This window comes from Carcharhinus amblyrhynchos, chromosome 28 (genome assembly GCF_965287045.1).
Source record: "Carcharhinus amblyrhynchos chromosome 28, sCarAmb.v2.hapA, whole genome shotgun sequence".
NCBI lineage: Eukaryota > Metazoa > Chordata > Chondrichthyes > Carcharhiniformes > Carcharhinidae > Carcharhinus > Carcharhinus amblyrhynchos.
The window spans coordinates 3,357,988-3,379,146 of NC_137351.1; the positions used below are offsets into that span (position 1 = coordinate 3,357,988).

Below are 21,159 nucleotides of genomic sequence, written 5' to 3' on the forward strand. Positions count from 1 at the left end.
CCGGCGCTGGAATAGGGTAAACATAGTAAGAAGTCTCACAACACCACGTTAAAGTCCAATGGGTTTATTTGGTAGTAAAGGCCACTAGCTTTCGGAGCGCTGCTCCTTCGTCAGAACTCCCCGCTCACCTGATGAAGGAGCAGCACTCTGAAAGCTAGTGGCCTTTACTACCAAATAAACCTGTTGGACTTTAACGTGGTGTTGTGAGACTTCTTACGAGGGAGACTGGAACTAGTGGGTTCATTCCTGGTTTTTAGATACTGTGGAAAGTATATGTTTCTCAAAATTTTTACCCTCCTGTATCGCGTAAACATTGAAGCACAGAAACCACATAGATTCTGTTATGCATCAGGAAGCTATTGTATGTCTGCAAGTGCAAGTGCATATATATGTGTTTGTGTGCATGCCCATGTCATGATCCATGACAAAGGTGGATGTGCATGGAGGTCTTAACAATAAAAAGTCTGACAACACCAGGTTTTAGTCCAACCGATTTATTTGATAATACTCACAAGCTTTCGAGGTTTCCCTCTTCGTCAGGTGAATGGAGATTCTGGTCAGAACTCTCTAGAACCAGACTAAAACCTGGTGTTGTCAGACTTTTTACTGTGTTTACGTCAGTCCAACGCCGGCATACCACATCAGGTCTTAACAGTAACAGACGTACATGCACTATTTTTTTACTAAGCACTGCACACGTACAGGAGCTAAGATGTAGACAATCCATACAGAACCAGATAGGTTGCTAATGTGTAAAAGTGGGTAGGTTGGGGTCGGTAGGTGGACTCATGTCCCGAGCTTGGTGTCATTTAAAATGTGATTGCCGTCATCTTCCAACCAATCCCAATGGTCTACTTTCTCTTCTCAAGTTAATATATGCTGGATTCTATCCCATCAACACAGTCCCATCAACACAGCATTCGACACAATGGGCACAATTTTCCAGTCCCACTCGCCACTGGAATCCGAATGGGCAGAACAGAAAATTCGACGGACTATGCAAAAATCCATTGATTTTGGGTGGGAATTTCCAGTTTTAGGGGTAATGCGATGGGAAAATCTCACGCCATGACTAATAATAATAATTCCATTTCTATATTGCTCAACCAATGCAAAAAAACATTCAGAAATGCTTTGGCTCAATGCTTCTCAAACCAGTAGCACAGTGGTTAGCATAATTGCCTCACAGCACCAGGGATTCCAGGTTCGATTCCCAGCTTTGATCACCGTTTGTGTGGAGTTTGCACATTCTCCCTGTGTCTGTGTGAGTTTCCTCTGGATGCTCCGGTTTCCTCCCATAGTCCAAAAATGTGCAGATTAGATTGATTATCATGCCAAATTGCTCCCTAGTGTTAGGGGTTTAGTAGAGTAAATAAGTAGGGTTATGGGGATAGGGCCTGGGTGGGTTTGTTGTCAGTGCAGATAGATGGGCTGAATGGTCTCTTTCTGCACTGTCGGGATTCTGTGATTCTGTGATTCTTTCTGTCCTCAGGACAGAAGTCCACTTGCCAATCCCACCATACCCACTTTCTCTTGCCACCACCATTTAAGCCTGGAAGACTGAGAGAGATAAAGAGATTCCGAAAATAGTCCAAGGTTGAATCTTGATGTTAACAGGGTTAAGATGTAGCAAGAAAGAAGAGTGTGGCTTTGGCATTTAGGATTAACAGTAGAAGGAGTTTCAGAATTATAGAGTCCCTACAGTGTAGAAGGAGGCCATTTGGCCCATCGAACCTGCACCGACAACAATCCCACCTCAGGCCCCATTCCCCCAAACCTATGTATTTACCCTACTAGTCCTCCTGACACTAAGGGGCAATTTAGCATTGCCAATCAACCAAACCCAGAAGAATAACAATAATAACAATATTGATAACAATTGTGATAGGATAAAGGATTGGAAGCTACAGATAAAATTGGAATTATCTGCTCAGATAACAAGGCTTTTTTTGTATCCTGTCTCAGAGAGCTGAGCAATGTCACTGGGACAAGGGTGCTCCTGATATCATTAATAAAAGGCATTCTGTGTTACAGTTCTGAACACTCCGTGTGACTGTCTGAAGGAGGAGCACACTAGCAAAACATCGACAACTGGCATCATTATTGGAACTCATATTGGAGTCACCTGCATTATCTTCTGCGTCCTATTCCTGGTGTTCGGGTATCGAGGAAGGTATATGCTTCACAGATCTCCTAGAACCATAGAAAATTACAGCTCAGAAACAGGCCTTTTGGCCCTTCTTGTCTGTGCCAAACCATTTTTTGCCTAGTCCCATTGACCTGCACTTGAACCATATCCCTCCACACCCCTCTCGTCCAAGTTTTTCTTAAATGTTAAAAGTGACCCCGCATTTACCACTTTATCCAGCAGCTCATTCCACACTCCCACCACTCTCTGCGTGAAGAAGCCACCCCTAATATTCCCTTTAAACTTTTCTCCTTTCACCCTTAACCCATGCCCTTTGGTTTTTTTCTCCCCTAGCCTCAGTGGAAAAAGCCTGCTTGCATTCACTATCTATACCCATCAAAATCTTATACACCTCTCTCAAATCCCCCCTCATTCTTCTACACTCCAGGGAATAAAGTCCTAACCTATTCAATCTCTCTCTGTAACTCAGCTTCTCAAGTCCCGGCAACATCCTCGTGAACCTTCCCTGCACTCTTTCAACCTTATTCACGTCCTTCCTGTAATTCGATGACCAAAACTATACACAATACTCTAAATTCGGCCTCACCAATGCCTTATATAACCTTACCTGTATCACAGCAACATTGAATGTGTAAATGTTAAAGCACAGAATCAAAATAGACTGTTGTGCATCAAAATGCTATTGTATTGTTTGTGTGTGCAAGTGCACATATATGTGCTTGTGTGCACGGCCATGTCATGATCCTTGATGTGGACATACATGGGGCTCGATTTTATCATTGTGATTCTAAATGCTGAATCTGGGTGTAATGCAGATCCGACTTTGAAATCTGCTTTCAGGCGCCCCCATACACACTCAGCCTGAAAAAACAATTGCCAGTCCCATTCACACCCGAAACAATCGGAGCTCTGAACTGCGCATGTGCAGTTAGAAAAAAATTTGAAAAAGCGCGCCCGTGTCAGATCGCTTCTGGGCCCCAGAAAGCGGAGAAAGTGGCCTGGAGCGAAAAGCAGGAGCGATGGTGCACACGCACATCACTGTCCCCATTATCCACCCACCCCTCCGCTACCCAGACCAATCGCTACCCCCTGCCCCCATCCCCCTCCCAATTGATCATCCGCAGGGTGGCAATGGACCCTCCTGCCCCTACCAGAGATCCATCTGGCACCGCGCCCCCGCGCCCCCCCCCCCCCCCCCCCCACCGCCACCAGAGATCCATCTGCCCCCTCCCTCCCCACCCCCCACCACCATGGGCCAAATGGCCTCCTTCTGCACTGCAGGGACTCTATGATTCTGTGAATCCATGCAGTAATAGATACACGTGAATTGCTTCTTACGTCAAGTAATACTTTCATGAATTATGAACTAAAGCTGTCCCTTGGACCTTGTGTTTCTAGGTTGCTGATGTGCAAAAATGTTGAGGACCATTTGGCTGCCCCTCAGACTCCATCCAGGGTCCAGAGAAATTCACAAGGATTGGTCCTGAATGGCGGGTCACGGCGAGGTCGAGAAGAGTTCACAGCCAATAGGAAGATGGCTGACATAAATGAACTGGAAAGACTGTTTCCTGCTCCAATTCCCAATGATCACCAACACAAGGGAATTACGGTAAGATCTGCCGGCAAGAATCAACTCCAAGGCCATCAGTACTCCTGAGAAAAGGTGAAGGGATCCAGACCCTGAATTTCCCTCCACTGCGAGGTCCCCACCTGATGTCACATGGTTTGGAAATTTGGACAAGACTCAGAAACGTTTGGTGGAATTTTCTGCCCCCCATCCATGGTTCCCAGCTGGAAAACCCCCGTCCCCCGCTGTCAAAGGGTTTTCCCATTGATTGCACCCTTCACCACCAGGGAACTCATTGCAGGGGGGCACCATTGGCAGGACTGGAAGGTCCCACTGGCAGAAATGGCTGGAAAATTCCAGCCATTGGCCAGAATTCTCAGACCTCATTTTTATCTGAGATACTGGAACTTGAAAGGCTACGGATTAGGTGGTGGAAATTGGGACTAAAATGAGAATTTTTTTTTTCTCTCCTTTTTGGCCAGCACAGTTATGATGGGCTGAATGGCCTCTCTCTGCACCTTGCCTTTTCCGTGTTCTATGTAATGTGTACTTAAGCAATAATCTGGTTGCAGAGTCTCACCACAGAATGATTTTGGCTTCCTGTAAGTTTGGTGCACAGAAATCATACAGATTTAATGATAAATGAAAGGCTGTGAAAGTACACAATGGTATGGAGTACATGGAAGAAACTGTATCCCTGTGACCTTGCAGCAAGGTGTGGCTCACATTATAAACTTTTTAGTAAAAAATTTTACTTGATTCTTAAAGTTACAAAGCCAATGCTCAGAGTGGACTGGACCAACCCCAATCCATTCCTTGCTTGCTCCAAAAACCAAATTCAAAATTCCAATTGAACCCATTCACAGTCCCCACAACAGCTGCCTGGTATGGAAGGGCTGTCTTACGAGGAAAGATTGAATGAACTTGGGCTGTTTTCCCTTGAGAGACGTCGGCTGAGGGGGGATCTAATAGAGGTTTATAAGATTATGAAGGGGATAGATAGAGTAAATGGTGGTAAGCTTTTTCCGTTATTAGAAATGGATAGAACGAGGGGTCACGAGCTTAGGGTGAGGGGGGCTAGGTATAAGACAAATATTAGAGGGCAGTTTTTCACGCAAAGGGTAGTGGGGGTGTGGAATGCACTGCCGAGTAAGGTGGTGGAAGCAGGCACGCTAGGGTTGTTTAAGAGTCACTTAGACAGCCACATGAGCGGGCTACATATAGGGGGATATAGTAGGCCTTACTAAACTTTGTAGGCTTGGGAATACGTTTTGCCTCAGGGATGTTACAGTCTGTTTAATAATGAATTTTTTCTCTCCACAGGCATTTAAGTCCAGCAAGGGGCATTCATGCGGCAGGTTGTAGTGGGCTGCTCTTGGACGTTGCTTCGGGAGTTGCCTATTGCTTCATGTCGTTAGTGTGCTTAAACTGGACCATCTCGAGGGCAACATGACAGCTCAGAGACTATCTCTGTTGCTGTGCGGACACATGGATTTGGGCCTGTGTCTGTGGGAGTTTGCACGTTCTCCCCGTGGTTGCGTGGGTTTCCTCCGGGTACTCCGGTTTCCTCCCACATCCCCAAAGATGTGCTTTTAGGCTGATTGATTGGGTACTAAATTGTCCCTAAATTGGACCTCCCTGATCCTGGCACATTAGGCGTAGACTAAAATCATGAATAGGACACTGAGACAGTGGGACGGCGGCGCGGGCTCGTTGGGCCGAAGGGCCTGTTTCCCGTGCTGTGTTGTTCTTTGTTCTTTGTTCTTAACAGAGACAGACAAAGTCCAAGCTGACAAGTTAAGGCATTGCACCCCATCTTGGGCTTGATCTAATACTTGATTTTAGCCAAAAGGCTCACACTATGAACTGTAGATTCCCCTCTTACTGTCCAGGGGGAAAGAGAATCATAGGAACCCTGCAGTGCAGAAAGAGGCCATTTGGCCCATTGAGTCTGCACCGACCACAATTCCACCCAGGCTCTACCCCCATATATTTACCTACTAATCCCCATAACCTATGCACTCAGGACACTAAGGGGCAATTTTAGCATGGCCAATCAACCTAACCAGCACATCTTTAGACTGTGGGAGGAAAGCGGAGCGCCTGGAGGAAACCCACGCAGACATGAGGAGAATGTGCAAGCTCCACACAGACTTTGACAAAGGGTCGTTTCGACTTGAAACGTCGGCTCTTTTCTCTCCTTACAGATGTAGCCAGACCTGCTGAGATTTTCCAGCATTTTCTCTTTTGATTTAAATACTAATGTCAGAGTAATTTTCAATTTGCAGCTATTTATATTTATAGCTTGGAGTAATGCTATGTTTTTTTTCCCCTCCTTTGCCCACCCCCACTTCCTATTCCCCACAGGCTAATAATGTCACCCCCATCTCTGAAGAACAGCCCAGTTTGATCTGCCAGAACTCTGTGTTCCCACTGGATGAGTTTGTTGTGACTCAGGAACAGCACACTACCTTCGAAACCGTAGTTCAGTGTTCTTTAGACCACCCTAATTTAAATGTTAACCAGCGTAGCTTCACTGCAGCGAAAGACAGTAGTTCAGTCGCCACCGAGTGAAACATTGAGAAGCCAAGTCTCGTTGCCTACCTGTAGGCTTATTACTGGAACTCACTTGCTGACATTTATCGTTTTCCTGTCTGATGACATCTACAGTAAGGACCATCTCAGGTCAGCTCACGTTCTTCTGTGGATTTTTTTTGTATCCTCAAAGACACTCAGGCATGTTGTAATGAAGGTACTGGCGCAGTGTAATCGGTGATACCTACCTTTTGAGGATGCATTTCAGGCCTACACGATTTCAACCATCTGCAAACGCACACATCAGTCTGTTGGCTGGTCTCGCCGTGTAGCAACTACTTTGATTGTAGAACAACTGTCAACATCACTGTAGTCAGGTCATACATCACAGGTCTCCATGCAGGGATTCGATAGATTTCACAGTGTATCAATCTCAGGTTACAGGTTCAATAATTTCAGCGGTGGATTCTTTGTAAACAAAATGACTGGTGAGGCCTACATGTGGGCTGCTAATAAGACTTGGAAAAACAACTCAAAGAAAAAAAAATTGATGATTGAAAACTACCTCAGCCGCATTGAATGTCTTTTAAGGAAACTGTTTAAATTGGTATCTTCCTTCCTGCAAGTGGAATAGCATTTGGTCAGTACAGATGCAGTACTACCTCAAGGCCTCACTCATCTACCATTTTCCTTGAAGCAGAGGAAAAAAGCACTTCCAAATATAAGAGAAACATTCTACCTCACATTTTTTAGAACTCCATTCTGTGTTGTGGGACAGTTTTCCCTCTGTTGATGTACATGCTGATTTAACCAAATTTCCTGCCTGCTGTAGGTTGAGGTGTGGAATTTCTGGTCATTATCTTTTCGTATGTTACACTGTATATAGCCACGTCTTGCGTGTTTTGCGTTATTTTTTACATTGCAAAAGTGTTTATTCTCGTCGATTTGTCTGTAATGTTTATCAGAGAGATATTTTTTATCATCGTTCCTTACTCAAGAACGTCACCAAAGACATGCTTTTGAAGAGAATTGAACGAGGCTCTGGGTTCCTGTTCAGCGCCTAACTCTGCAGACCCTTGCCGTAACGCTCACACGCCTCAGTTAGGCCAGAGCACATTCCAAATGGAAGGACAACAATATAACCAGTGTTGACTCAAACATTCCCAGTCCTGGCTCCTGCCGGACCTCCCAGGATGTCAGTCACATCTGCAGCCTCGGGAAGAGAAGTTCACATCGGCCCTGACTCGATTGCTTTGTTTGTGCGGATGGGAGTGCGAACAACCCACCTCTCTTGCCTGCTTTGGCATGGGGAAGCGGAGCCTCACAAAAGGACGACTACGTTCAGAGGATCTACATCTGGAATGTTCTTCCAAAGAGTGCAGAGAAAAAAAGGAGTACAAATCGTAGATATGAAGTCAAGAACTATGTTGAGAACCCCTCCATGAAAACAAGCACTGGTACAGACTGGTCAACCTCCATGCAGACACGTCTAAAGTTCCGCAGTAATTTAGTATTTCTTTTTTGATAGTTTGTAAATTTGCAGTCTTATTGTTCCTCATATTTTGATGCCCACGATCTGTGCTCTGTGAAGGTAACTGTGAGTGTCACGGCCTATGTGGATGTTTTGCAATGGCTGTGTTTCTGTATGTTATTGGGGTCGCTGTGACGCCCCTGTTTCAGTACAACTGCTAGTTAAAAGTGAAAATGGTTAGTTTCTGTGAAGCCCTATTTGTGCAGGTTTATTAGATGGTGGGCAGCCACTTATCTACCTCAGTATTAACCACCTGATCTTTCCGGTGAGCTTGCCCTCGGCCTCCTCCCACATTGCCCCAACACAAACCAGTGTTAGGATTTAATTTTCGGCATCATTCCATTCTGCACTCGTTAGCACATTTACCTCTTGTAAAACTATTTGAAGTTACTAAATGTGAGATTTTGGGGGGGGAAAAAAAACCCCAGTTTAAACCCTTCAGTATAAACAGAATGAAGTTGTTAAGTATTGAATGTTCAGAATTTTATAGCTGGCCCTTTGAGTATTGCATTAAATATTAAAATCCTTTTAATCCTTTCATCTTCGATGAGATGTTCAGGGAAGTCCCACATTCAGTGTTATGAAAACGTAATGGAGGTTTGTCCCACACGTATTTCCTGATCTCTGAGGAAGTTTCTAAGCAGTGTGAGCACACAATCTTTGTGTGGATCGAAAGCTGGGATTGACAGAGGTTTGGAATTGGAGCATGAGGAAGGAGGAAAAGCACGTGATTGGAAATTGTGGACTATCTCTTTAAGAAAGCTGCTTTCTTCTTGTATTAGGGTAATACTCAGAGGGTGTAGACCAAGGGGCTGTTTTTCAAAAACATTTACCAGAGGAGCAAAGTGTTGGCAAAGTCAGCCTGACAGAGGACCGCACCACTGGCCAGGGGGGTGGAGATGTAGTTAGCACTGCTGCAATTTCAACCAAGAAAATGTAGCAAAGTACAGGGGCAAATTTAAAACAGGAACACCATTCAAACCTCAGCGTGGGGATGTGCGAAGTTCATAGTGGGGAAGGTAAGGTGCATTGTGCATTCTGAACTTGTTGCATATACGAGCACGCTGCGTTCGTATGCTCGCTCTTGATGTGACACACTCTAGTTTCCCGACATGTGGGTAGCTTTCGATTATATTCACACTACTTGAAAATGCGCCGGGGGTGATGGCTATCTCAGGGACACATCGCCATGTTTCTTTTGTAGCTGAACGCAGAGTACTTCTGTGACGACAGGGTATTTTTGGACTGTTTAGATTTTGAGTATTTATTAGCACCTCTCTCCCTGTTTTATTTTCTAGTTGTTGGAGAAACATTGGATAAGCCCATCGCGCGTGGTCAGTAGTGAACCTACACTCTTCACCAGTACACTCCAGGATGTTTAAGGGACTGAAATTGTAATTGAGAGCATGTAACTAAGAATTAAATGTTTTTAAGATAGCGATAGAAACTCTTGGGCGTTCAAGAGTTCACACATTTACGTTAACTTGGAAGAATATTTTGCTACACAATATAATGTATGAAGATAAAGTGGAATGTTTAGTAAGAGACTTTTTATTCAAGCACTCGACATTGACTCCTTCCAGCTAAAGCCAGGGACGAGCTGATCACTAAATTACACCTGGAGCAGACCAGGTCCGCAGTATCACTTAGAAATAAAACTAAAGAGAAAATGCTGGAAAATCTCAGCAGGTATGGCAGCATCTATAAGGAGACAAAAGAGCTGACGTTTTGAGTTCAGACGACCCTTTTTCAAAGCTTTGTCAAAGGATCATAAGAAATAGGAGCAGGAGTAGGCCATCTAGCCCTTCGAGCCTGCCCCGCCATTCAATAAGATCATGGCTGATCTGTCGTGGCTCAGTTCCACATTCCCGCCCTCTCCCCATAACCCTTAATCCCCTCTCTTATCAAAAACCCATCAACCCGCGTCTTAAAAATATTTAGCGAGGTAGCCTCCACCACTTCAACGGGCAGAGAATTCCAGAGATTCACCACCCTTTGAGTGAAGAAGTTCTTCCTCAACTCCGTTCTAAACCGCTCCCCCCCCCCCCCCCTTTATCTTGAGGCTGTGCCCCCTAGTCCTACTGTCCTTTCTGAGCGGGAAGAGTCCCTCCACCTCTACCCTATCCATCCCATTCATCATCTTATACGTCTCAATGAGATCTCCCCTCATTCTTCTAAACTCTAACGAGTACAAGCCTAGTTTATTCAGCCTCTCCTCATAGCTCAACCCCTTCAACTCCGGCATCAGCCTAGTAAACCTCCTCTGCACTCCCTCCAAGGCCAAAATATCCTTGCGTAAGTACGGCGCCCAAAACTGCACACAGTACTCCAGCTGCAGCCTCACCAATGCCCTGTACAACCGCATCTGGACTCAAAACGTCAGTTCTTTTCTCTCCTTACAGATGCTGCCAGATCTGCTGAGATTTTCCTGCATTTTCTCTTTTGGTTTCAGATTCCAGCATCTGCAGTAATTTGCTTTTATCACCTAGAAATTATTGTTTCAGTTGTTCAAAAGGGGATAATTTTCTATAGAAGTAGCAAACTCAACAGACATCCAAATGCATTGAAAGTTTGGCCAATAACATCCAATGGCAAAGGCCCACAGATCAGGCAGAAACTAGCTACTCACTAAATTGTATCAGGTACATATTCACTGTAAAGGGATGAATTTTTTTATAATAGTTTACAATATTTTTTTACATGCTAATTACTGTTACAGCCGCAACGATGATTGTGTGTGAATTCTGATAACTGAAATGTTTGAAGATTCTTTTGAGAAATGCACAGTTTATTTCTGCCAATGTGATGTCCTATTTTCAGTATTATAAACATGTTTGCTGGGGATTTTGAGCATACTTTAGATTTAGATTTATTAGTAATATATTATAATTTTTTAAAAATCACAAATGTCTACACAATGTTAGGTCGGATGTAGATTTAAGATAACCATGTGGATAACACTGTTACAAAAGTTCTTTATTAAAACGGGTCTTTATTGGGTCTAAACACATGTTCGCCCAACACATGCTTTTTATACAATGGAAACCTCGATGCTCATTCTCCTGATCTCTTCTACTGGCACATCAAATTCCCTTTGTTCCTTCTGCTCATGAAGGAACAGCGACTGTACTCCTGTCCACCCCATGATTTGACTGTTTTCCATAGAAGCTCTGCAGTGCAGATGGGTGCCATTCAGCCCATTGAGTCTGCACAGACTCTCCAAAAGAGCATCTGACCAAGACACCAAACCTTCTCCCCACCCGCTCTCCCCCCCGCTCCCCTAATCCCTGTAACCCTACACATTTACCATGGCCAATAAATCTTACTTACACATCTTTGGACACCAAGGGACAATTTAGCATGGCCAATCCATCTTACCAGCATATCTTTGGACTGTGGGAGGAAACTGAAGCATCTGCAGGAAACCCACAGTTTTTAAGTGCTGCAGAATACCAATTGCAAAAACGAAACGGATGAATATAGTGGGAGCAATTCTAACCTGGTGCACTGAGAGGAAATGAGGAAGAATTGGGTGGACCCCTGTCTTACACTCCACACAAACATACACTCCATTGAAGGCAATAGACTATTTAAAACAGAGCAGAGTGTAAAACATACGTCCGACCTGAACCCACCTCATTCCCACTGGGTATGTTGGGTTAAAATTACCTCCAGTGTTTTTATTTATTTTAAAGGAAGCGTAAATTTATTTTGGAGGACCAGTTCCCTAAAGATCTGCAGTTGGTGCGTTATTTTGTTATCACAAAGAGAAGCTAGCTAAGTGATCACTAATGCAGCATATTCTATCATGTCGTCAATCTATGGAGACCTTTTGCTTAACATGGATCATTGAGCTAAGTGCTGTCCTCCAAGGTCAACCAGAGATTGACTTTGAGCAACAGCCTGTTTTGCCAACATGCAATGTGTTGATTTTTCAATGGATTACTAAAATGTCCCGGTGTCAAGTTATTTAAAGAAGATGATGGGGGGAGGACGGCTGAGGGAGGTGTTCATTGATATCAAGGGATGGGGATTTATAATCATGCGAATGTTGATTCATCGAGGGTAATTCAGACTCAGCCTTGTTGGGGGCACAATGTTATGAGCTCGGCTGGTGATGGGTTTAGTCCCTACTTATCTCAGTACGTTCAAAGTTAACTTTAACAATGCGTTATTAACATTCCTGATATGTAAGGATGGGTAACTGTTCCCACACAAATGATGTTGGTGTAATATTCCATTCATTATGTATCAATATGCTGTAGACACAAAGAGGATACTGTCTAACTGTGGTAAGGAGCCAGACACTGGACTGTGAAAGGTTATCCAGAGCAAAATAAAAAGGCATTTGTAAGTTTTTTTTGGGGGGGGGGTGGTTTTGAAAATGTCTCCTGCTGTCAATGTATCATCCACGAGCTGTGTGAACACGAGGTTTCAGCCACATAAATGTCAGCGATACGGAATCTCGTGTAGGTGTTGGGCTGAGATACTGCAGCTCCACCCTACCCAAGCTCAAAGCACTTTCCTCTCCTGTTCACTCATTGTTCCTTGTGCGAATGTTCAGATTCCCACTGATCATATGATTGTTGACTTTGTACGATAACAGAATCTTTTTGTAGTTCAAAATTGTTTAGTGTGTGGAAATGAAAAATAAAATAGTGTTAGTTAATCCAATCTTAAATGTTCTGTGTGACTTGATAAAGTTTTAAAGTTTTGTTTAGTTACAAGTGTCACAAGTAGGCTTACATGAACACCACAATGAAGTTACTATGAAAATCCCCGAGTCACTGCACGCTGGCGCCTGTTCTGATACACTGAGGGAGAATTTAGCATGGCCAATCCACCTAACCAGCACATCTTCCAGGAGGAAACCAGAGCACCCTGCGAAACCGACACGGAGAACGTGCAGACTCCGCATAGTGATCCAAGCTGGGAATCGAACCCAGTTCCCTGGCGCTGGGAGGCAGCAGTGCTAACCACTGTGTCACCGTGCCACGCCCCCCCCCCCGCCAATAATGATACGCTGGAAACTGTGAATTTGCATAAGGCACTGACTTCACATCTATAAACTTCACAGAAAGATTTGCTCTCAGTCAAGTAACAACCTTGAGAAGTGTTCAATTCTGTCTAACTTTCTAGTAAATTCTGGTTTTGTTGCAGTTTATATTCATTTATGATTTTAAACGGTCATGTTATCCACTAATTCTCCAACAATCAATGCCAGTGTGAGTGTGTGTGTGAGTATTTATGTGTGTGGGTGTTGGCAGGTGTGTGTGTGTGTGTATGTGAGTGTGTATGTATATATGTATGTATGTGTGTAGGTGTGTAGGTGAGTGTGTGGGTGTGGGCGTGTGAGTGTTCGTGAGTGTGTGCGCGTGGGGGTGTGTGTGTGTGGGTGAGTGTGTATGTATGTGTGTAGGTGTGGGTGTCGGTGTGTGTGTGTGTGTGTGTGTGTGCATGCGTGTGAGTGTGGGTGTGTGTGAATATCCTCCGGTCAAGCGTTACTATGTTGAGCAGTTTACTTGGTGTCACTGCAGTGAATTTTAGGGCCCCCTGTTTGAAGGTGGAGGAGGGCATGTAAAATAAAACAGCTTGCCAGTCCACACCTTCCCACCCAACTCCTGACCTACTCCCCTATATTAAGGTGGCTGGCTAAGGTGCCAAGCAACCTACCCACTCTTAGGCCAATCAGGACCTTGAGTGCCAATTGACTGCGACTTAAGGGTCTCATTTCAGCCCCGCTGAAATGTTTCAGGGGAGGACGGGGACAGGGTGAACAGCCTGCCAGCTTTCATTGCAGAGGCTGCTGGTGGGGAGGAATGTTGAGAGGGTACCACCTCCCTAGGGTTTATTTCCTGTGCCCATTGCCCATCAGGGGCACTCCTCCCTCTTTCCTTCATTTCCCCCGCCCCCCACTACCCCCCACCCCCCGTGCCCCACCCACCCTTTGCTGGGGTCTCATAAAACTCACAGAATCCCTCATCAAATAGAACTCAAAATCCCTACAGTGCAGGAGGAGGCCATTCAGCCCATTGAGCCTGCACTGACTATCCAACAGAGTACCTTACTCAGACCTACAACCCATCCTTACCCCCCGAAGTCCATACATTTATCTCATTCATTGCCCAAACCCACACATCTAGGGACCTAAAGGACAATTTAGCCCAGCCAGTCCACCTAACCTGCACATTTTTGGAATGTGGGAGGAAATCGGAGCACCCAGAAGAAATCTACATTGACACAGGGAGAATGTGCAAGCTGCACATAGACAGTCATCCGAGGCCAAAATTGAACTCGGGTCCTTTGCATTCTGAGGCAGCAGTGTTAACCACTATGCCACCATGCCATCCCACTGAACTCTACACACAGTGGATAGCACTGCTGACTCACAGCACCAGGGTCCCAAGTTTGATTCCCAGCTTGGGTCACTGTGCGGAGCCTGTATGCTCTCCCTGTGTCTGCGTGGGTTCCCTCCGGGTGCTCCGGTTTTCTCCGAACAGTCTGAAAGATCTGCAGGTTAGATGGATTGTCCATGCTAAATTCTCCCTCAGTGTACCCAAATAGGTGCCGGAGCATGGCAAGTAGGGGATTTTCATAGTAACTTCATTGCAGTGTTAATGTAAGCCTACTTGTGACATTAAGAAATAAACTTTAAACTCTACAATCATCTGTGAATATCTCTTCAGAAAATCCATTCCCTCCAAGCTAAGCTTGCCCAAAATACTTGGATTTGCCTCTCTCCATCCCCATCTTATTCCTCTGAACTGCCTGTAATCAAAACAGCAATTGCTATTGCCTGTTGGGAATTGACCAGGACTTTATGCTCCTGAGGAATGTAGGTCCCATTCTGATCCAATTAAGGCTGCTCCCAGTGTAATATCTGAAGTACTGAAGATCTATGCTCCAGAAGTTGCCATGGCCCAAGCCAAGCTGTTGCAATACAGCGACAACACTGGCATCTACCCAGCACTGAGGAAAATTGCCCCTGGTGTGTCCTGCACAGAGGACAAATCCAATGTGGCCAATTACCACCCAATCAATCGACTCTTGATCATCAGCAAAGATGGAAGGTGTTGTTGACAACATTATCAAGAGCACTTGCTCAGCAATAACCTGTTCACTGATAGTCAGTTTGGAGTCCTCCAGAGCCTGTTTCCAAATCATTACAGCCTTGATCCAAACATGGATCTTGACCAAGTAGCCCTCGCAAACCTGAAGTCAATGGGAACTTGGGAAAGCTCTCCACTGGTTGGAGTCATACCTGGCACAGTGAAAGATGGTTGTGGCTGTTGGAGGTCAGTTATCTCAGCTCCTGGTCATCACTCTAGGAGTTCCTCAGGGGAATGTCCTTGGCCAAACCATCTTCAACTGCTTCATCAATGAACTTCCCTCCGTCCTGAGGTCAGAAGTGGGGATGTTCACAGATGATTGCACTGAGTTCAGTGGGGAGGCAGTGGCATAGTGGTATTGTCACTGGGCTAGTAATCCAGAGACCCTGGACAAGATCCAGGAACCCAAGTTCAAATTCCATCATGGCAGATGAGAAATAAAAGTCTAATGATGACAATGAAACCATTGTTGTTTGTTGTAAAAACCCATGCAGTCCTTACCTGGTCTGACTTACACGTGCTGTTAAGTCAGTCTTTATACATCATGGTCAGTTTTATTTCCTTTAACATATTCTATCATACACTGCTGCAACATTATCTGTTTGTTATAACACACTTTGACATATATAGCATAATTACCAAACTCCCATCAGTTATCCAACACTAACATATACATGCTACATATTGGACATCATTGCACACATCCCATAACTATCAGTCAATATTGGTTGCAGATAGCCCATTATAAAGTTCCTAACTCCTGGGTTCTCATGTCATATCTTAGCTTTGAATCATAGAATCCCTGCAGTGCAGAAGACAGCCATTCAAACATCGAGTAGCATCGACCACAATCCCACCCAGGCCCTTTCCTCATAACCCCATGCATAACCTCATAACCTTAACTAGTCCCTCTGACACTAAGGGGCAGTTTAGCACGGCCAATCCACCTAACCTGCACATCTTTGGACCGCGGGAGGAAACTGGAGGAAACCCATGCAGACACAAGGAGAATGTGCAGACTGCAGAGACAGTTACCCAAGCCAGGAATCGAACCCAGGTCCCTGGCGCTGTGAGGCAGCAACACTAACCACTGTGCCACCGTGCCACTCACGGTTGTGACATTAAACTTCAGTAATTTGTGAATTTCATTTAAGCAAGCTTGCACCTCCTAACATGCTCAGGTCTGCTATTTGAATTGTATTAATATCAAAACCAATGTTCATTGTATTAAACAAATGTAGGGTGCGGAGCTAAAGAAAAAGATTTATCCTTTTTAACATGGGAATGATGTTGGAAAGTTATCCTCCTAAACCCAAGTAACGTTATTCTGTCAGCAAGTCTCAAATATCAGAGGTGGGTGGAGCATCAACCCAAATCAGGAAATCGCAAAGCCGCCCTGAGTGCCCCAAGGCATTTTGACCTCAGCCTACTTGAGTTTCATTTGAACTTTAACCCTTGACTGAGTTGGTTCAGGTGCTTTAACATGGGGAATGCTCCAATCGACAGGCAGCTGCCTCCTGTCTCCAGGGTGGGCTCGTAGGTACTTCAAAGAGACATTGGGGGTGGGGGGGCAGTGAGGGGTGGAAAAGAGAATGAGACTAAAAGTCACGCAGGGCCTTTTCATCTTATCCATTTGTGGAGGCTCCCTTGAAAGCAGGGTTACCGTGGCAACAAGGTCAGAAGTTTTGCGCTTTAGATCTTTGCCGTACGTGTCACACAACTCGGACCCATCCTCGGCATGCCATAATGTCGTGTTACAGTGTCACTCCTGCTGGGAAAGGGCTGGGCAAACACGACTTTATCAGAATCAGTTTCATTTTTAAAATATCCTACTTTACATTACAATGCAGATTCTACTTTCTGGTTTCGTTGTGGATTTGCTCGCTTGCTCTTGGTCTGCCTGGTCACTGCTCCGGACCTGCTGTGACTGCACCTTCAGGAGAGAGAGAGAGAGAGCAACAGGAGGCCACATCATCATAGAATCTCTACAGTGCAGAAGGAGGCCATTCAGCCCATTGAGCCTGCACTGACAACAATCCCAAACCATGCCCCATCCTCACAACTGCCATATATTTATCCCACTAATCCCTCTAAACTACAAATCTTGGGTCACTAAGGCCAGAATTTTACCGGCATGCCTGCCCAAGGCTTGTAAGATCCCGCCCGAGGCCAGTGGAGAATAGCTGCCCCGATGCCGGGGCAGGCATGCTGCCGGTAAAATCACGGTCTAAGGGTCAATTTAGCATGGCCAATCAACCTAACATACACATCTTTGGACCGAGGGAGGAAACTGGAGCAACCGGAGGAAACCCACTCAGACACGGGGAGAACGTGCAGGCCACACAGACAGTGACCTGAGGCTGGAATTGAATCTGGGTCGCTGTGAGGCAGCAGTGCTAACTACTGTGCAATAAGTCTACAACACAAGTGAAATGACTGCAGGCTCTGATGCTTTGGATGTTGGGGTGGGGGGGGCGAGGGAGGTTTGAAGTGCGAGGGCCCACAAACAGATCTTGCAGCTTTGACTGTGATACACATCAGGGTACTGCCAACGGCTACATCAGACACAATCTCAGCTTATAGATTATTTCAGTACAAATCTTTGCATTTTTTTGATGAGCACTAAGAACAAACAATCCCTACAGTGCAGAAGGAGGCCATTCAGCCCATCGAGTCTGCACCAACCATAATCCCACCCAGGCCCGATCCCCATAACCCCGACTTTCTCTTTAACCTACACATCCCAGGACACTAAGGGGCAATGTAGCATGGCCAATCAACTCAACCTGCATCTTAACCACATCTTTGGAGTGTGGGAGGAAACCAAAGCATGCGGAGAAAACCCACACAGACATGGGGAGAATGCACAAACTCCAAACAGACAGTGACCCTAGCCGGGAATCGAACCTGGATTCTTGGCGCTGTGAGCAGCAGTGCTAACCACTGTGTCACCCTGCCACCCATTTGCATGGGATTACTTTCCCTGCTATAGTCTGCTGCAAACACACCCCGTACTCTCAGGGGTATGATTGGGTCGAAGCTAGGACTGAGCATGGGTCAGGAGGGAATGAAGTGATCTGGCATGGGGTGGGTGTAGCCGACAACATGGGGACATTGGGAATGCTGCCTTGAACTGGGACTTCTGCTGCAGTATTTGCAATAATTAGCAGGCAATTCTAAAGTTAAAAAACCTTGTTATTAACCATACAATATGTATATTATTAAAAATATAGAAATATATTATTAAAAGTAACCATGACATTAGCATACAGTATATATATCTTAAAAATAACTTATCATACAATATTTTTATTACTAACATTACAAAAACATATTATTAAAAATAGCCCTGTTGTTAATCATATGTTATATATATTATTTAAAATATATTAACAATAACCCTGGTGTTAATCATACAATATATACATCAATAACACTTATTGGAAAAGATGAATTCAAAGTCACAACGTATTTAAATGGGAATACTTCAAATAGACCAAATTTCTGTCCAATTTATTGTGTCTAATAATAGTAACACAATACTTTAAAGTTCCTTCCCAGTTCAATGAGTTTAAACATATTTAACCACTTCCCATCGATGGTTAAAGCTCCGATACTGGCCAGATTCAGTAATAATGGTATAGTATGATAGGTGACCACCCAACTCCTTCACTGACACTTCCCCCATATCCCCACAGACGCTCCCTTCCTCACTGACCCCCCCCGCCAGTCTCTCTCTTTCCCTCTCTGACCTCCCCACGCAGTCCCTTTCCCTGCCTCACTGACCCCCCCCAAAAGTCTCTCCCTCACCCTCACTGACCCCCCACTGCAGTCTCTCCCTCACTGACCTCCCGCAGTCTCTCTCCCTCCCTCACTGACCCCTCCCCGCAATCTGTCCCTCCCTCACTGACCCCCCCGCAGTCTCTCTCTCCCTCACTGACCACCTCCCCCACAGTCTCTCCCTCACTGACCACCCCCCACAGTCTCTCCCTCACTGACCACCCCCCACAGTCTCTCCCTCACTGACTGACCCCCACAGTCTCTCCCTCACTGACTGACCCCCACAGTCTCTCCCTCCCTCACTGACTGCCCTGCAGTCTCTTTTCCTTACTGACCCCTCCCCTCCCAGTCTCTCGCTCTCTCGCTGACCACCCCGCAGTCTGTCCCTCACTGCCTCCCTTGCAGTCTCTCCCCCTCACTGACATCCCCCCACAGTCTCTCCTCCCTCACTGACCCCCCCAGTCTGTCCCTCACTGACCCCCCACCCACCGCACCCCCCCAACCCCCCCGCAGTCTCTCCCTCCCTCATTGACTGCCCCGCAGTCTCTTTTCCTTACTGACCCCTCCCCCCAACAGTCTCTCCCTCTCCCGCTGACCCCCCACAGTCTGTCCCTCACTGACCCACCCACCACCCCCCCTCCCCCCACAGTCTCTCCCCCACCTCATTCTGATGCTCGTGCTAATGGGCTTTCATTAATTAACTTTCCTGTTGTTCCTCCAATCACAAGCTCTTCCTCTCCAGTAATTGTGACTAATGGACACATCTGTATCTCAGTACTGAGCCAATCAACAGAATTAACATTTCAGTTCAAGGATTTTTCCTCAGACCTGAGAGGTTAACCCTGGCCAGGATTTTCGCCCCTGGGTTGTGTTCATGGAATCAGGTGGTTTCCTGCCTCAGCAAATGTGACCTTTAAAAAGGTCCGTCCACAGGTCATATTCTTCTGTCAGTTGGTCCGTGGGTGGTGGTGGTGGTTTTGCGGGGGGGGGGGGGGTGGTGGTAGGGAGGGTGGGGTCTGAACTAAGAGTTTGAGCAGAAGTCCCCTGGAATGAGTCTGGAGACTGCTGGCTGCAGAAATGGGCTGGGCTTAAGCTGTGTCTGTGCTCTGGCACGTATTTAAATAAAAAATAATAAAAAAAAGTAAGAAAACAATCCATCCAGTCCTCATCCCAAACCATACCTCCCCCCGCCCACCACCCCCCATGCCTCCTCACACCCTACAGCAACTTAAGCCTTCTTGGCTCATTGCCCATATCTTTTTTGCCAACTTGGTGCCAACCCATGCCCTCCACCCATTTTTGCCCCTTATGCCCTTCACGCCAACTTAGCTAGTGTCCTTGGACAGTTCCTTGCAAGTTTTGACATTCCCTGGGTAGCTTTAACAACTGGACAGTTCTTTGACAGCTGGACAGTGCTCTAACACTGGCTTAGCAGCTGCACCAGGCTTGGACAGCTGCAACGAGTTTGTCTGTAAAAGGTGCATGATCATGTTCATTCTTAACAATTCTAAAGGGTGCCTTGCTCCTTCCAAATGTGTCCCAGGACCCTATCAACAGGGGTGCCTTGCTCTCCAAAGTTGCTATCCGAATGCATCCACCTAGTTCAGACCTATTCTTCCATATCCTATTCTCCACATTTCACTCCTGCTCCACCAAGATCCCACTTTAATCGATGCAGCTAGTGATTTAATTGGCCATTTGCCTCCTTGACTGTGAATATTTGAACCCCTGCCTGACTCTACTCCTGCCCCCGTGAGGTGGGTGCGAAGTGTTGGGTTTGGGAGCGGGACTGAAGAATTTCTGGACCACTTTTTGAGATTTTCACCACGATGGTGAGGCTCTCTGACTTGGCGAAAATCCGAACCTCTCCACCAGCGCTGCCAAACCTGCTGAGAATTTCCAGAATGTTCTGTCTGTATTTCAGATTCACAGGGCTGGATTTCCCCACTCCTAATCCTCACCCCCAGCGGGAGGATCTTCTGGTCCTGCCAATGTTCACGCCATTTGGCGTGGCTTGCCCGTTCCACAGCCAGGGATCCCACGGCAGGAGGGGTCGCCTTTGGCAGGACTGGAAAATGCCACCGATGGGAAAGGCTGAAAAATCCTGCCCCATGGTCCCTAGATTTAGACAACTTCACACGCGGAAGAATTTTTTTCCGACACTTGAATTTTCAAACCCCTTCACGATTTGAAAAAACTCTGTCAGGTTACCTATCAAGACATTTCTTCTTTGGAGGAGAATGGAGCTCTCTGATATGCACCATCATCTGATTATATTAAACACACATGGCTCCATACACCCACATTGCCAGCTCACTTTATTGTTTCGATACAACACACTCGATGCCATACAGTCACATTACAAGCATTCAGCTCCAGACTGCTATACCACACAAAGAGTCCCTACAGCAATGCCATTTAATGATACTTAAAGACCAAAGAACATAAAATGGGGAGAGGATTCCAGCTGATTAAACAACAATTTATT

The 21,159-nt window shown here is 45.8% G+C and overlaps 2 protein-coding genes across 2 annotated transcripts in view; one reads left to right on the forward strand and one right to left on the reverse strand.

The window, feature by feature from the left end:
* The window catches only part of igdcc3 (immunoglobulin superfamily, DCC subclass, member 3), a 138,152-nt gene extending 130,273 nt beyond the window's left edge, over positions 1-7,879 (forward strand). Inside the window, exons 12-14 of the mRNA XM_080214018.1 lie at positions 2,035-2,173; positions 3,548-3,758; positions 6,084-7,879. Coding sequence (XP_080070144.1) covers positions 2,035-2,173; positions 3,548-3,758; positions 6,084-6,290 — 557 coding nt within the window. The 3' untranslated portion in view covers positions 6,291-7,879. The remainder of the gene's footprint in view (positions 1-2,034; positions 2,174-3,547; positions 3,759-6,083) is intronic.
* Positions 7,880-15,308: 7,429 nt separating this feature from the next.
* The window catches only part of LOC145359634 (uncharacterized), a 43,493-nt gene continuing 37,642 nt past the window's right edge, over positions 15,309-21,159 (reverse strand). Inside the window, exon 7 of the mRNA XM_080214334.1 lies at positions 15,309-16,824. Within this exon, the coding sequence (XP_080070460.1) occupies positions 16,726-16,824 (99 nt within the window). The 3' untranslated portion in view covers positions 15,309-16,725. The remainder of the gene's footprint in view (positions 16,825-21,159) is intronic.